This window comes from Apodemus sylvaticus, chromosome 6, assembly GCF_947179515.1.
Source record: "Apodemus sylvaticus chromosome 6, mApoSyl1.1, whole genome shotgun sequence".
In the NCBI taxonomy this organism is placed as follows: Eukaryota; Metazoa; Chordata; class Mammalia; order Rodentia; family Muridae; genus Apodemus; species Apodemus sylvaticus.
Window position 1 is genome coordinate 67,742,949 of NC_067477.1, and position 15,706 is coordinate 67,758,654.

Genomic DNA, 15,706 nt, shown 5'->3' on the forward strand with positions numbered 1-15,706 from the left:
TACACTCAAGGCAGAATCAGCTATGGTCACTGATATGTTTAAAATTCTTAAAATATTTAAGAAATGTAAAAATAAGACATCTGAATGTCTATTTATGCCATGAAGTATAAAGAATGAAGGTGAACATAGAAAGATCTAGAAGGAAGTAATGGAATAAAGGATATGTACCACCACAGTCAGCTGGTATTCAGGGTTCATGCTAGTAGGCTGTCGGACTGTGTAAATGCCAGCGCAGTAAAAAGGTAAAGCGGGCAAGCCAGAGACACAGTTCAATGGCAGAGCCTATGCTTGTCACTAGGTTCAATCCCCAGCAGGACACACCGGAGTAAACAATGTTGTAATATGTTACTATGAAGGCAGTTTTAACTTTGCGTTGCATACTTATCATTACTCTAGATTGTTAGCTTCTCTGAGATAAGGACCAGTCCTTGGCTGTTCACAGTACCTGGCATACTGCCTGGAATAAAGTAGTTACTCAACAAACGTTTCCCAATGAAGTTCTAGAATTTATGATAATTCTTACAAAATATCTAAATTTAGTTTCCAGCACAGCACCTACATCAAATAGTTACAGTTCCAAGGAAATCCAAAGTCTTTCACATCCACAGACACCAGAAATCACATGCACATATCCAGACATAGACACACAAAAATATTTTTTCAAACAATTTCTAGTTTTATTTTTGTTATTCATTTTTTACATTATTCAGTTCATGTGTGTTTTGCCTACATGTATGTATGTACCATGTGGCACCTGTGGTGATTAGAAGATAGCATCAGATCCTCTGGAACTGGAGTTACAGATGGTTGTGAATCACCATGTGAATGCTAGGAATTGAACCTGGGTCCTCTACAAGAGCAACAAGTACTCTCAACTGCTCAGCCATTTCCCCAGGCCCACACACAATTTTTTTTTTTTTAAATAGCCCACTTTCAGAGAAGTTAATAGTCCTTCCATTTACTCCCTAGCTCTTTTTTGCTGTGTGTATGTTTATTTGTCTGTACTTATGTCCCATGACACACATGTGAAAATCAGGGAACTGCTACAGGAGCCAATTCTCTTCTACTACACAGCTTCCAGGAACGAGTTCAGGTTATTAGTTTTAGCAGCAGTCACCTTTACCAGAGAAGCATCTTGATGGCTCAAATTTATATTTTAATATGGATGAATTTTCCATAAAATACAATAGAAGGGACTCAAAAACAAAGAGTTGATGGACTCATAATCTTTATACATGTTTACCTTTACGAGTTCTTTAAATACAGCACGCTGAATCATTTTTCTTTTGTTCAGACCAGATGCCATCTCTTCAAGATCAATTGCAGACCTTCAAAATGGTGACAATTGGGATAAGAGGAAAGTCAGTTAAGATAATCTCAAAGTACTTCTGTCCCACAGAATGTAAGTATTCAATTATTCATATTAATTAGCATTCAAATAATTATTATAGATTTATAAGATTATACCACAAAGAATTATACTATAAAAAACTAGATGCAAGACTTTGAGTAGTTTTTTAAGACTTACAGTTCAATGCATAATTAATTTCTCTGGATAAAACTATAAAATATTAATTTTATTTTTTTACAGATTGCAAATTTTATACCCAGAGAATCACACTGACTTTCTGGCTCAACTGTTCAAATGTTGGTAGTTCTAGATCATCTCCCAGAAGATCTTTTTTTGTTTGTTTTTTGTTTTTTGAATTTTGTTTTTTTTCGAGACAGGGTTTCTCTGTGTAGCCCTGGCTGTCCGGGAACTCACTCTGTAGACCAGGCTGGCCTCGAACTCAGAAATCCGCCTGTCTCTGCCTCCCAAGTGCTGGGATTACAGGTGTGCGCCACCACCGCCTGGCTCTCCCAGACTATCAATGTAAAAGAAGGAATGCTAGACTGGCATTCAAGAAGTTATTAGAGATGCCTGTATGGTCCAGGTGCCCTGTCCATATGTCTCTCAAGGAATATTGTAACAAAGACCACACAGTGGACGCCTTCAAACAGGGACAGAGAAGCCAAAATGCAGAACAAAAGAAAATATAACTCTTCAATCATGAAGAATACTGACACATATACTCTTAGCACAATTTCAGGAAGAAACTGAATTGCTGAAAAGCTTTTACATTAAAATCATATCACATTTAACTATAATAAATGACTAACTCCACCCCCAAAAATAGGTAAAACAGAAGAAAATCTGCAATGAAATGAACCCGTCCTTGATTTGATCATGGAACTATATGGACATACATAGTCCTTCTATCTTTCTCTCTCCATTCTTCTTTTCTTCATTTAAATCTTTGGGCCAAGGCTGACCTGAAGCTCACTGTCTAACAAAGGCTGGTACTGAACTCATGGTATTCCTCTTACCTCAGCCTCCCAGGCACAAGCCACCACACCTTGTTTCACAGGCAGTTTTCTGACACATGAATTTAAAACATCCCAGTGCTGCATAGAAATATCTTATAATAAAGCAAACTTTCCTAGTTACTGCCTCAATCTCAGTAACCCAAACTTAGTTTGTATTGTTTTTACACAATTAATTCAACTTACTTAACATTTTCTCTTAGTTGCTTCACTAGTTTAATATTAACATCTGCTTCCAATAATGCTGTACATACTTCTTTCAACATAGCATTTAATACCTGAAAATAAATAAAATTAAAATATGCTTAGTATTTTACTCCAGCAACATAAATACAATGACGGATTAGGTTTCATGTGCTACAGCAGCTTAATAACAATATAGCAATGCCACTACACTATTGGAGGTGGGAAAAGATTTTTTCAATTACTCTTGGAGAGAAAATATTAGTAAATCCCAGGCATTCTGTCAAAATAAGGCATGGCATTTAGTTTGACACAGTATTAATAACCAAGTATTAATTATCCCCACAGTACACACTACCTCACTAGGCTAAAATGCTAATCTTTTATATAAAGAATGCTAAATGAAAGGTAAAGGGAAAACTAGATAAGCCCATGTCTAAGGAAGGAGAAAGGAGGACTGTGACATTCTAGATCTATGCTGAGACAGAAGAGCATACTATATTTTCAGATTCAAGTATTCAAAATCTACATTGTTTTGTTTTGGCTTTTTTTTTTTTTTAACTAAAGGTAGATTTGGGGGATTCTTTAAAAAGCTTCTAACTAGTACAGTGAAATAATGGAAGGGGAGATAGGTCAGTAGATAAGAGCACTTGCTGCTACTCCAGACGGCCTGAGTTTGATTCTTAGAACTTTGGCAGCTCACAATCCCCTGTAACTCAGCTGCAGAGACCCAACCTCTTCTGGCTTCCATGGGCAATAGCATTGTTGTGCATATAAACACACACACACACACACACACACACACACACACACACACACACGCACACACTTAAAAATTTAAAAAAGTTTAAAAAAGATATAGTAATGGATTTTTCAATATAAAGCATCCTTACTGTTATTGTGTATTTACAGTAGTAAATCTACACCAAATTAAATCACAAGTCTAAAGCGACATATTTAGTGCAGTTCTCTAATCTCCGTAACAATGCACCAGCACATGTACCTCACACTATATTCTCATACCTCTTCATTGATAATGGTGGCATTGCTCAAAGAGCGTAATGCTGATGTTATTTTTCTTCCAAGATCTGCTAGAACCATCTTGAAGGTTTTACGATGTACTTATGAGAACTCTAGAAAGGAAAAGAAAATATAAATGAAAACCATTTCTCATTAACTTCTAAGTGAAGAAAAATATTTAAATTCAAATTAAAGTTGAATACTATAATTTCAGCTTCTAACGCCTCAACCTGCAACTTTAATACATTCCTGTCCAAAAGATAAGTTAGGTTATGGCGCCTCCCACTTACATGTCTAACTAGAGAATCTTAAACATAAATCATCACATTCAAATGTCCAATAATATCTGTTGAAGAAATGAAACTATGGTCTTAAGTTAATTGTGTTCTCTTCTGCACATGCTCTTGAGGATGAGTAACTGAAAGGAGCATCCTGTCCCTTAGAGAGAAGGAGAGAGACAGAGGAGAACTCCACAGACATGGTGCTCAGCTCCCTCCCACACTAGAGAACCCATGCTATTCTGAATCTGACTCTTAAGTAGAAAAGAAAAAGGGAAGGAAAACTTACCTTAATTCACAAATCACTTAACTTTTGTAGCACAAAAATAAATCAACTGCTGAGCCATTAACTACAAGACAGTCACCCACTAAACCACTCCACATAAAGAACATCATGTCTAATGCTGGACATGGTAGCACACACTCCAATCCCAGCACCTGGGACTCACTAAGAGCTGGAGGCCAGCCTGATCACATTGAAAGCTCCAAGCCAATCAAGGCCACATAGTGAGACCATGTCTCAAAAGAAACAAATGAAAAATAAATCTATTACTTCATCTTATTCTTCTAAGCACGAAGGAAAACATTCTTCTTCCCATTCTAAAGTGATTTACTGATTTCTCAACTCCAAAATCCTTAACCTAGGCATGGGAGTACACTTCTGAAGTCCTAGCACTTGAAAGCAGAGGGGCAGGAGGAAGAGGAATAACAAGTTGGAGGCCAGCCTGAGTTACATGAGACAGTCTAAAATGAAAACAAACAAAAAGGTGTAGCTTTATAAAAGTATACAGATATACTGCTACATGTAAGGATGGCAGAACTCAACAGAAGGTAAATAAATATGATTGCCTGTCCTCAACATGCTTTAATTACTAGATGGTAAGACAAGGTACATAAAAGAACAGCAGAAAAAACACCCAAACAGATTTCCTCTTGCCTAACTACAAAAAAGAAGAAAAAGAAAGAGGAGAGGAGAGGAGAGGAGAGGAGAGGAGAGGAGAGGAGAGGAGAGGAGAGGAGAAGAAAAGAAAAGAGACTCGCTCCCGTGTCTCTGGTCTCCAGCCTGTCTGGTTAGACGTTGGACTACAGCTACAGCGTTAGCCCTCTCACTTGCCAACCACTCGTGCCATTCCATCTTCAGGCTCATCGGCCTCCATTACTGTCTAAGCCAATTCCTACCAAAAATACCTACACACACACACCATTAAATAACGATGATGGTGAGGATAACAACAACAGCCATAATGGGTAATAAAATAAATTGGTTTGTGTCTTTGGAGAACCTAGACAAGTGACTAGTGAAGTAAACCTAACAATAAGGAGTCACAGTCAACTCTTGGTTTCTATAAAAGTCACAGAATGAAAAACAAAATTAGGCTAAGCTAAACAAGTTAGGCTTTATCAAAACTTGGTTCTGAAATCACAGGCACCTTTTATTTTTGGCTCAGTAAGTAAGCATTGACTTCTAGATGACCCAGATTTAATTCCCAGCACCAATATGGCAGCTCCAGTTCTAGGGAATCTGGAACCCTCTTCTTGTATCCTCTGGCACCAGGAATGTATGTGGTACACATGCATATATGTAGGCAAAAAATCCCATAAACATAAAAAATGTAATCTAAAAATTAATTGAAAAGGAAACCAGTGAAAAAATAACTAAGATATTGGGCACAGGGAGACCTGAGAGACCGAGCTTAGGGGAGCTAAGGGCTGTAGGAAGGGAAATGAACTTAAGAGTCTAATAGAAAAAGGGTTTCTCAGGCTGAGTTAAATATTACATTCCAATGCAAGCAAAATTTAGTAATTTAGAATTTAAAAATTATACTCAGGTGTGGTGATATACACCTTTAATCCCACACTTCAGAGATCTTCAGAGGAAGATCTCCATGCATTATGTCCAGGCCAGCCTGTTCTATATAGTGAAACACTGTCTACATTTTAAAAATAATTAATTAATTGGAAAAATGAAAGCTGGATATGGTGGCACAAACCTTTACTCCAGCCCACCAGCACACAGGAGACATAGGGAGATGGAGCTCTGTGAGCTGGAGGTCAGCCAGGGAGACCTCAAAAATATTAAAAATTAAATTAAATTAATAAATTAAAAATTATAAATTATTGCTGACATTTTGAAAATGAGTAAAGGTTATTTACCTTAAGCAAAGGTTGTTTTGTTTTAAAGAGTTATATGAATGCTTAACCTCAAAGAGCAGCTACTTCATTGAAAAGATTCAAGATTTATTTCTTATCCCATATCTAATAAGCTAAATCAATGAAGTAATTACTTTCATGGAAGAAGAGAGATGTTTCCATTCATCTTTTATCACTGTTACAGGAGTTATACAGTCCATCTAAGACAACACAATGATTTTGTTAAGATGACATCATAAACAGGTCATCCTTCATTTTAAGTTATACCAGTTAATTCTTAAAAATGAATGTCAGAGTGCTGGAGAGATGGTTCACTGATAAAGAACACTTGTTCTTCCAGAGGATCTGGGCTCCATTCCCAGCATTCACAAGGTAGTTCACAACCACCCATAATTCCAATTCCAAGGGATCCATATTGTCTCTCCACTTCTGCAAGGTCCAGGTACACAAATGGAGCACATACATGTAAGCAGAACACTCAAGTACACAAAAAATAAAAAAAAAATAGTTTTTTAATGACTCTAGTTGGGCACAGTGGTACACACCCTAGATCTTAGTGCTTGGGAAACAGGATATTGGAGATCTGCAAGTTCAAGGCCAGCTTGGTCTACAGGCCAATTCTAGGACAGGCAGGGCTGCATTTCAAAAAAGAAAAAAATCTAATTCCCCATACTGTGACTCTTTTGTTTTCTTTTGTTTTGTTTTGCTCATTTTTTTTAGAGATAGTCTTTCTACATAGATCTGGCTAGGATTAAAGGCATATATATACCACCATGCCCAACTGTTGTGGTTCTTTTTAAACTAAAAAAAAAAAACGTGGCATTTCCCAACACACTTTTCTATGTATTTTTTTCTTTCTAAAAAAATGTTATTTACATATTTTAAGGTAGTTGTCATGTATAGCTGACCTTGAGCGCTGCCAAGGATGACAGACTTCTCATCTGCCTCCCAAGAACAGATTACATGGTGCTAGAAACTGAACTCAGGGTTTCCCCATAGCCTAGTTACTCGAGCTACTAATTAAACAACATGCCCAGGTTACCTAAGTACTTTTAGCAGCACACTTTAAAAATATTTTTCTTTATACAAATCTAGTCTTCAGAAACATCAAGAATTGCAGGCCAACCTAGGCTACTAGCAAGTTCCAAGCCAATCGCTTGTAGAGAGTCACTGTCTCTAAAAAATAATACAATTAAAAAGAAAAGCAGCAGCAGCACATGTTGGTGCAGTCTTTAATCCCAGCCCTTGAGAGGCAGCAGCTCTCAGATCGAGCTGAATTTGAGAACTATAAGGGCTATGTAGAGAGACATCATCTCAAAAATCAAAGGGGGTTGGTAGAAACCAGTTATTATATGACCCAGAAATTCTACTATAACATATTTATCCAAAAGAAACCAAGATATATATCAAAACAAAAACATGGTCAGTCACAACATAATTATTCAAAAGAGCTAAAAATAGAAACAATACAAATATTCCTCAACTAATGAATGGCTAAGTAAAATGTGGTGGAGTCATACACTGGGCTATTAATATAAAATAAATAAAAAGAAATAAAGTACAGAACATGCTACAACATGAATGAATCTTGAATACATTACACACTGGGGGAAGCATCAGTCACAAAAGACCAGATACTATCATTTCACTTATAAAATATCCGTAATAGGCATATCTACAGAAACAGTGTATAGACTAATAGTTGCTCAGAGCTTAGGAAAATAAAATAGGAAGTGACTACTAGTGGGTATGGTGTTTCACAGAATAATAGAAATGTTCTAAAATTGATTATGGTCATGGCTACGCAATGCTATATTGATCAAAAGCCTTCAAATTGTACATTCTAGGTAAATTGTGTGGTATAGGAATCATATTTCAAGCTGGGTGATGATTCAGTTGGTAAAATGGATCATGGTGAGGGAATAACTCCTGATCTGCCTCTAACTCCTACATGGTGAAATTACAGATATGTACCACCACACCTGGTAATGGCTATAATTATGTTTAAGATATATTCATTTTTATTTTATGTCCATAGGTTTTTGCCTACACACACACCCACTCACCTACCTACTCCCAACACACACACAGAGTGCATACTTACAAGTTTTGTTTTTTTTGTTTTTCAAGACAGGGTTTCACTATGTAGCCCTGACTATACTAGAGCTCACTCTGTAGACCAGGCTGGCATCAAAAGATCTACCTGCCTCTGCCTCCCAAGTGCTGGGATTAAGAACATGCACTACTTGTGGTGGTTTGAATAGATATGGACTCCATAGCCTCAGGTGTTTAAATGCTTGGCCTATTGGGAGTGGGACTATTAGGAGGTGTGGCCTTTTTGGAGGTGTGACTGTGGGTATAGTCTTTGAGGTCTCATATATGCTCAAGCCACACCCAGTGACACTGCTGCCTCACAGATCGAGATGCAAAACTCTCAGCTCTAGCACCTAGCTGGCCTGCACGCTGCCATGTTCCTGCCATGGTGATAATGGACTAAGCCTCTGAAACCTGTAAGCCAGTCCCAATTAAATGTTGTCCTTTAGAAGAAGTGCCATGGTTCAGTGGTGGCACACGCCTGTAATCCCAGCACTTGGGAGGCAGAGGTAGGTGGATTTCTGAGTTCGAGGCCAGCCTGGTCTACAGAGTGAGTTCCAGGAAAGCCAGGGCTACACAGAGAAACCCTGTCTCGAGGAAAAAAAAAAAAGAGTTGCCATGGTTGTGGTGTCTCTTCACAGCAATGGAAACCCTAACTAAGACACCACCACTGCTCAGCATAGTATTTTTTACACCAAGATGAAAATTATTTTCTAACATGCTTCTTTGAAAGATAGAACTTATGCTAGTAGTATATAAACTAGGAGTTCAGCTATGTGTTGTACTCATTCATCTAGTCATTAAATACCTACAATATGTTTCATGAATTGTGCCAGCATAAAAACATTTTCATTCCTAATTAATTAATTAACATTAGATAAATACAGACAAATCTCTCTTGCTCATTTCATACCACCATAAATTCCTCATTTTGGTTTCTTTGAGACAAAATCTTACTATATAGACAAGGATGGCCTGGAACTTGGAATCCTCATGCCTCTCTCTTGAGTACAGGTATGTGCCTCCACACCTAACTAGGTTTTCGGATTTGGGTTTTTTTTTTTTTTTCCGAGACAGGGTTTCTCTGTATAGCCCTGGCTGTCTGGAACTCACTCTGTAGACCAGGCTGGCCTCGAACTCAGAAATCCGCCTGCCTCTGCCTCCCAGAGTGCTGGGATTACAGGCGTGTGCCACCACCCCGGCAGCCTAACTAGGTTTTCAAGTTTAAAGTCTTAACATTAAAACTAACATTGTAAGCAGGCATGGTGGGACATGCTTTTAATCTGAGCATCTGTGTGTATCCAGTAGAGAGCAGAGGAACCTCAAATTACTCAGGAGCTACCCACTTGCTCACTGAGACTGGGTCTCTCACTGACCTGGCACTGGCCACGTAGGGTAAGCTGGCTGAAAGTCCCGCCGTTCTGCCTGTTTTTATATCTGCAGTGCTGAAATTTCACATATCTGCAACTAAAGACTGGCTATTTTAGGTGGGTTCCTGGGATATCCTAGGATATTCTCTGAGCTATCTCCCTGGCCTACCCTAGACAACTTCAATAAATCAAAATATTCTGATTGGGCATAAAGATTAATACAAGATCTTCATCATTCTTGATTCTTGGGTACATTTTAACCAAAAGATTTAAAATCTGAGAAAAAATTTGGACTTAGTACTTTACCAACTGAATTATCTTTCTAGCCCCCACTTCACAGTCTAATGGAAGAAAAGGTAGAGAAAACTTCTGTTAGGCTAGACATGGTAATGTATACCTGACTGAGGCAGAAGGATCATGAGCTTAAGGCCAACCCTGGCTATAGAACAAGGTTACATTAAAAGAAAAGGAACTGTTAGAACCTATCCCATCCTCAGGATTTTTCCTCACTTTTTCTTAATAAATCCATGTTTGCTCTGAAAATACAATTTTAAACGACTATTTGAGGTGCCTGGGGAAATGGTTCAATGTCTAAGAGTACCTGCTGTGCAAACATGAGGATCTGAATTTGACTCCCCAATATCCACTGTAAAAGCTGTGCAAGCATGTATCCCAGCACTGAGGTGTAGGTCCAAGGAACTCGCCGCCAACCAGCTAGCAAACTAGTGGGCTTTAGGGACAGTTAGAGGCCCAGTCTCAAGCATCACATGTTCTCTCTAAGGTGCACAGCTCCAAATCTTCAGATGAGTACACAGCCTAGAGTGAATGCAGAAATCAGGAGAGTGAAAAGGGGCCACTGGTGGTGTGAGGACACAATACAGAGGGATAGAGTGGGGTATAAACAATTTGATAGGGAGAGAGGAAAACAGGGCTCTGCATAGGAAATTAAGGCTCTAATTAGGAAGTAGAGAGGGAGAGAAATTCAGAACAGAAGGGTAAAACTAGGAAGTTTGAAAAGAAATTATTAGGAAGCATTGTATTAAAGAACTACTTATAACAAAACAAACAAAACTATAATATACTTAAGTCTGTATATAAATAAATCATACAGTTTAAATGAACTTAATCGGCGCCAACAATATTCCCTCCAAAAACCAATGACCATCTAACAAAACCTCCAACACCAACCATGAAAAGCCCCCTTTTAAGTTGTCAGGGCTGTTGAATAGGCTACTCTTATTGCCCTTGGTTGGCCTTCCCCACCAACAGAGGTGGAAGGCAAGTCCCGATTAATGAAGGCACCATGTTCTTTAGACATAGAGCCCAAAGGCCTCTCTCTGAGCTGGAACTGACCAGAAAGCCTACTCCCTGAAGAGTAGTTTTCTTGCTACCAGAAGGTACCATGAAAGGAAGCTTCAAAGAGGGAAGCCACCAACAGTCCTACCAGCTAGGACAGCTATAAACCACAACAAGTGGCATGGCACAGTGACCCTAAGGGTGCAATAATGGCACAAACACCCTAGCAGTTACCAACAGCTTGTCAGCTGGCCTCAACTTTACCTAAGAAATTCCAGGCAACTAGGAGCAGGAGAAATGGTCTTCCTCATGAGAGCACACCAACTGATTATCTGATAGCAAATGGTCAGCCATTTCAAACCTACATACTAGTAATATAAAGACTAAACAAGTATATTTATGTATTTAGGAATATATGTATAAATATACATGTATGTAACAACAATTACTGAAAAAGAGGCCATGAATTAAAAGCAAGTTAGGAGTATAAAAGAGGGCTTATTGGGAGGAAAGGGGGAAATGATGTAATTATATTATAATCTCAAAAAAAATTTTAAAAAACTTAGAAAAAAGATTTTACAATTAAAAAAAAAAAAGACCCTGTCTCAAGAGGTTAAGCAGAGGGGTAGAAGAAGACATCCAACTTTCTCCTCTGGCACACACACAACATGCACAAACATATGTATACCTCCCTCCCTCCTCAACACCATATCCAATAAGCAATAAGAATAGTAACTAAAACAATCAAGAAGGTGGGATATAGACTATAGTGCACAGCTTAGCACTCAGAAGGAATAGACTCCTGGAGCTCTGTGACCCAGGACTAGCATGTTCTACATAGCAAGTCCCATGCTGGCCAGCCCGGAAAGAAGGGATGAAAGAGAGAGGGAGGGAGGGAGGGAGATAAAAGAAGAAAGGGAAAAAAAACCTACAAGGAATCTTTTTTAAAGATACTCTTTGGCACCCAGCAGTGGTGGCAAATGCCTTTAATCCCAGCACTTGGGAGGCAGAGGCAGGAGAATGTATTTGAGTTTACAGGTCAGCCTGGTTTACAGAGCAAATTCTAGGACAGCCAAGGCCATGCAGAGAAACCTTGTCAAAGAAAGAAAGAAAGAAGGAAGGAAGGAAGGAAGGAAGGAAGGAAGGAAGGAAGGAAGGAAGGAAGGAAGGAAAGAAAGAAAGAAAGAAAGAAAGAAAGAAAGAAAGAAAGAAAGAAAGAAAGAAAGAAAGAAGGAAAGAAAGAAAGAAATTAAGAAAAAAGGAAAGAAAGAAAACAGAAAAGAAATACAAGAAAGAAAGAAAGAAATTAAGAAAAAAGGAAAGAAAGAAAACAGAAAAGAAATACAAGAAAGCAAAACAATACAAGATTCTTTTTGGCTGTCAGGCTAGTCATAAAAAGAATCTTTACACAAAATCTTGACAAGAGAAAGAAACAAAAACAAAAACCAATAAAAGTCCTTGGAAATAGTTGCTTTTGAAATTGGTAAGAGCATTGAGGGGGGCAGATGGAAAAGTGCGAGGAGGCACAAACTCAGGCAGGGCTACACTGGTTACAGTCAAAGCCTATCAGCTCAAAACTAAATCCTCAGTCAGAATCCCCAGGGACAATTATCACTGGGGAGGTGGGGGAGGGTGGGTAATAAAATGTTTTAGAGAACGAGTCATATCTAAAACTCTTGATTAGAAAAGCCGAGTGGTGGTGGCACTCGCCTTTAATCCCAGCGCTTGGTAGGCAGAGGCAGGAGGATTTCTGAGTTCGAGGCCAGCCTGGTCCACAAAGTGAGTTCCAGGACAGCCAGGGCTACACAGAGAAACACTGTCTGGGGGGGGGGGGGGGGAAGCAAAAGAAATCATTATAGAACCTAGTATCTTGTAAGCATTGCACTCAGCAATATCTTCCAAAGGTATGAAAACCTGTCCTCAACTTTTACAATATCTCAGGCAGAATATAGGTACTTTGTACTTGGAAAGTTGAGTCAGGAAGATTACTTGAAACTACGGCTTCAAGGCTGGCTAAGCTAACATAGTTATATCTTGTCTCAAAAAGGAAAACAAAAGATATATATATTTTCTCCAAATGGAGAAAAATCCAAGAGTTAGAAGTCTACAAAAGTTTACCAAGAAGTTTTACAGAGACAGGTTGCAAAGAGAGAACCAGCTAGCTACAGATGAAGACAGAATGAACCAGAGAATAAGGAGAAGCCAGGAGATGAGAACAGATTGCCAGTTAGTTTGAGGCAACGCAGAGCAATCAGGAGAGGCTGAAAGAGAAGCAAGACTGAATCAGCCAGTGTGGAGAGGAGTTTTGAGCCAGAACAGCTGAGCTGACCAGCCAACCAGAGACCAGAAAGGGGTGAACTTATTCAGCAGTAAATCTCCACGGCTGAAACCATTCCAGGTTTAGATAAGATTGTACGGAGGCTAGAAACTTCCAGGATTAGGACTAGGTTAGGAGACAGAGGCAGTAACCATCACAGATGACAATCACTTCAGTTGGATAAAAGCTACTTTTACAAGTGTGCAAATAAGTGCTCCTTTTATTACACTACTTTGTTGTGTATTTAAGGGATGGGGTACAGTTAACGATGTCCAGGCTTACCTCCAATTCCTGTGCTCAAGTAATCATTGCACTCAAGTATCTAGACTACAAAGCAGCTAACTAAGCACATGTGGCTTAGTTTTTTTTTAAAAATTAAACAAACACATAACAACACTCAACAAATAAGGGTCAAAACTCAAAAACACACTGCTTCTATCCATTTCCACACCACACCACATTTCCTAGTGGAAAATGGGAGATGGAAGCAGTATATTTACTGCAGAAAGTGCAGAACTCTCAAAATGAAGGCCAGAGAAAGTGCATGTAAATGGCCGGCATATGGGACCGGTGTATGGGTGCAACAGGTGGGTGGGGACTCTCACGGTGAGTCTACGGAAGATCCTGTATTCTACCAACGTGGGGCAAAGGAAAGAGCAAATCAACCAAGACTAAGAGTATTCCACAAGACTGGTCATCTTGGCCTCCAAAAGCACAAGGGAAAAAAACCCTATCTTTAAAAGAAAGAAACGTTTCCATTCCAGTAGCAGGCACAGAGAGTTACAAGAGTATTCCTTGTGTCAATAGGCTTTATTTATTAAATCAGAAAATACTAAATCTGTCATATCAAAAAGCTGAGGTAAAGAGGTTTGAGGGAAATGTCTCCCTCTTCTGCACCATTCAGCTCTGTCAAAGGAACTATACTACTTTACTTAATTCTCTTCTATCCTTGTAAGCTTATTAGGAAATTGAGGCTAGCTTTCAAAAGCAAACGACTCAGACAAATCTCTTAAGGGGCACATTAACTGTCATCACTGTCCCACATCTCTTTTGGCCTAACTAGAGTCAGGCTATAATATATATTTATGGACGTTTTTCTGTACTGCTAGACTCTTCATGTTACCAGTAGTGTCCTTCATTCCTTTATCTTTTCAGCTTAAAAAGAAAACACAAAGAAAGAAATCCTCATAAACATTTTGTTCTAAGTGAAGACTGGTAACAGAAAAGCTGATTTAGAAAGTTTCAAAAAAAATACATTGTCAGTAGCGTTGACTGAGAAAAGAAAAAGTCCTTAGAACATCTTTTTTTTTTTTTTTTTTTTTTTTTTTTTTTTTTGGCAAGATGGCCATTTTTTTCTTTTTTTTCTTTTTTTTATTATTTTTTTATATACATTTTTTATTCGATATAATTTATTTACATTTCAAATGATTTCCCCTTTTCTAGCCCCCCCACTCCCCGAAAGTCCCGTAAGCCCCCTTCTCTTCCCCTGTCCTCCCTCCCACCCCTTCCCACTTCCCCGTTCTGGTTTTGCCGAATACTGTTTCACTGAGTCTTTCCAGAACCAGGGGCCACTCCTCCTTTCTTCTTGTATCTCATTTGATGTGTGGATAATGTTTTGGGTATTCCAGTTTTCTAGGTTAATAACCACTTATTAGTGAGTGCATACCATGATTCACCTTTTGAGTCTGGGTTACCTCACTTAGTATGATGTTCTCTAGCTCCATCCATTTGCCTAAGAATTTCATGAATTCATTGTTTCTAATGGCTGAATAGTACTCCATTGTGTAGATATACCACATTTTTTGCATCCACTCTTCTGTTGAGGGATACCTGGGTTCTTTCCAGCATCTGGCAATTATAAATAGGGCTGCTATGAACATAGTAGAGCATGTATCCTTATTACATGGTGGGGAATCCTCTGGATATATGCCCAGGAGTGGTATAGCAGGATCTTCTGGAAGTGAGGTGCCCAGTTTTCGGAGGAACCGCCAGACTGATTTCCAGAGTGGTTGTACCAATTTGCAACCCCACCAGCAGTGGAGGAGTGTTCCTCTTTCTCCACATTCTCTCCAACACCTGCTGTCTCCTGAATTTTTAATCTTAGCCATTCTGACTGGTGTAAGATGAAATCTTAGGGTTGTTTTGATTTGCATTTCCCTAATGACTAATGAAGTTGAGCATTTTTTAAGATGCTTCTCTGCCATCCGAAGTTCTTCAGGTGAGAATTCTTTGTTTAACTCTGTACCCCATTTTTTAATAGGGTTGTTCGGTTTTTCTGGAGTCTAACTTCTTGAGTTCTTTATATATATTGGATATTAGCCCTCTATCTGATGTAGGATTGGTGAAGATCTTTTCCCAATTTATTGGTTGCCAATTTGTCCTCTTGATGGTGTCCTTTGCCTTACAGAAACTCTGTAACCTTATGAGGTCCCATTTGTCAATTCTTGCTCTTAGAGCATACGCTATTGGTGTTCTGTTCAGAAACTTTCTCCCTGTACCGATGTCCTCAAGGGTCTTCCCCAGTTTCTTTTCTATTAGCTTCAGAGTGTCTGGCTTTATGTGGAGGTCCTTGATCCATTTGGATTTGAGCTTAGTACAAGGAGACAAGGATGGATCAATTCGCATTCTTCTGC

General features: G+C 38.8%; 3 protein-coding genes across 6 annotated transcripts in view; 1 reads left to right on the plus strand and 2 right to left on the minus strand.

The window, feature by feature from the left end:
- Positions 1 to 15,706, minus strand: part of LOC127687323 (signal recognition particle 54 kDa protein) — a 157,032-nt gene that overhangs the window by 136,944 nt on the left and 4,382 nt on the right. Inside the window, exon 1 of one of the 3 annotated variants that reach the window (XM_052185836.1) lies at positions 10,062 to 10,156. The exons of the other annotated variants lie outside the window; for them this stretch is intronic. The gene's annotated coding sequence lies outside the window, so the exon portion shown is untranslated. Of the gene's footprint in view, positions 1 to 10,061; positions 10,157 to 15,706 lie in introns of those variants that run through there. 3 annotated transcript variants of the gene reach the window in all.
- Positions 1 to 15,706, plus strand: part of LOC127687331 (diablo IAP-binding mitochondrial protein-like) — a 99,726-nt gene that overhangs the window by 43,288 nt on the left and 40,732 nt on the right. The gene's annotated exons all lie outside the window — the stretch shown is intronic.
- LOC127687324 (signal recognition particle 54 kDa protein-like) overlaps positions 1 to 15,706 on the minus strand; it is a 38,525-nt gene that overhangs the window by 18,437 nt on the left and 4,382 nt on the right. The window contains exons 1-4 of one of the 2 annotated variants that reach the window (XM_052185841.1): positions 10,062 to 10,156; positions 3,571 to 3,680; positions 2,551 to 2,642; positions 1,244 to 1,328 (exon numbers count right to left, since the gene is read on the minus strand). In XM_052185841.1, coding sequence (XP_052041801.1) covers positions 1,244 to 1,328; positions 2,551 to 2,642; positions 3,571 to 3,648 — 255 coding nt within the window. In that variant the 5' untranslated portion in view covers positions 3,649 to 3,680; positions 10,062 to 10,156. Of the gene's footprint in view, positions 1 to 1,243; positions 1,329 to 2,550; positions 2,643 to 3,570; positions 3,681 to 10,061; positions 10,157 to 15,706 lie in introns of those variants that run through there. The other variant, XM_052185840.1, reaches the window with a different exon arrangement.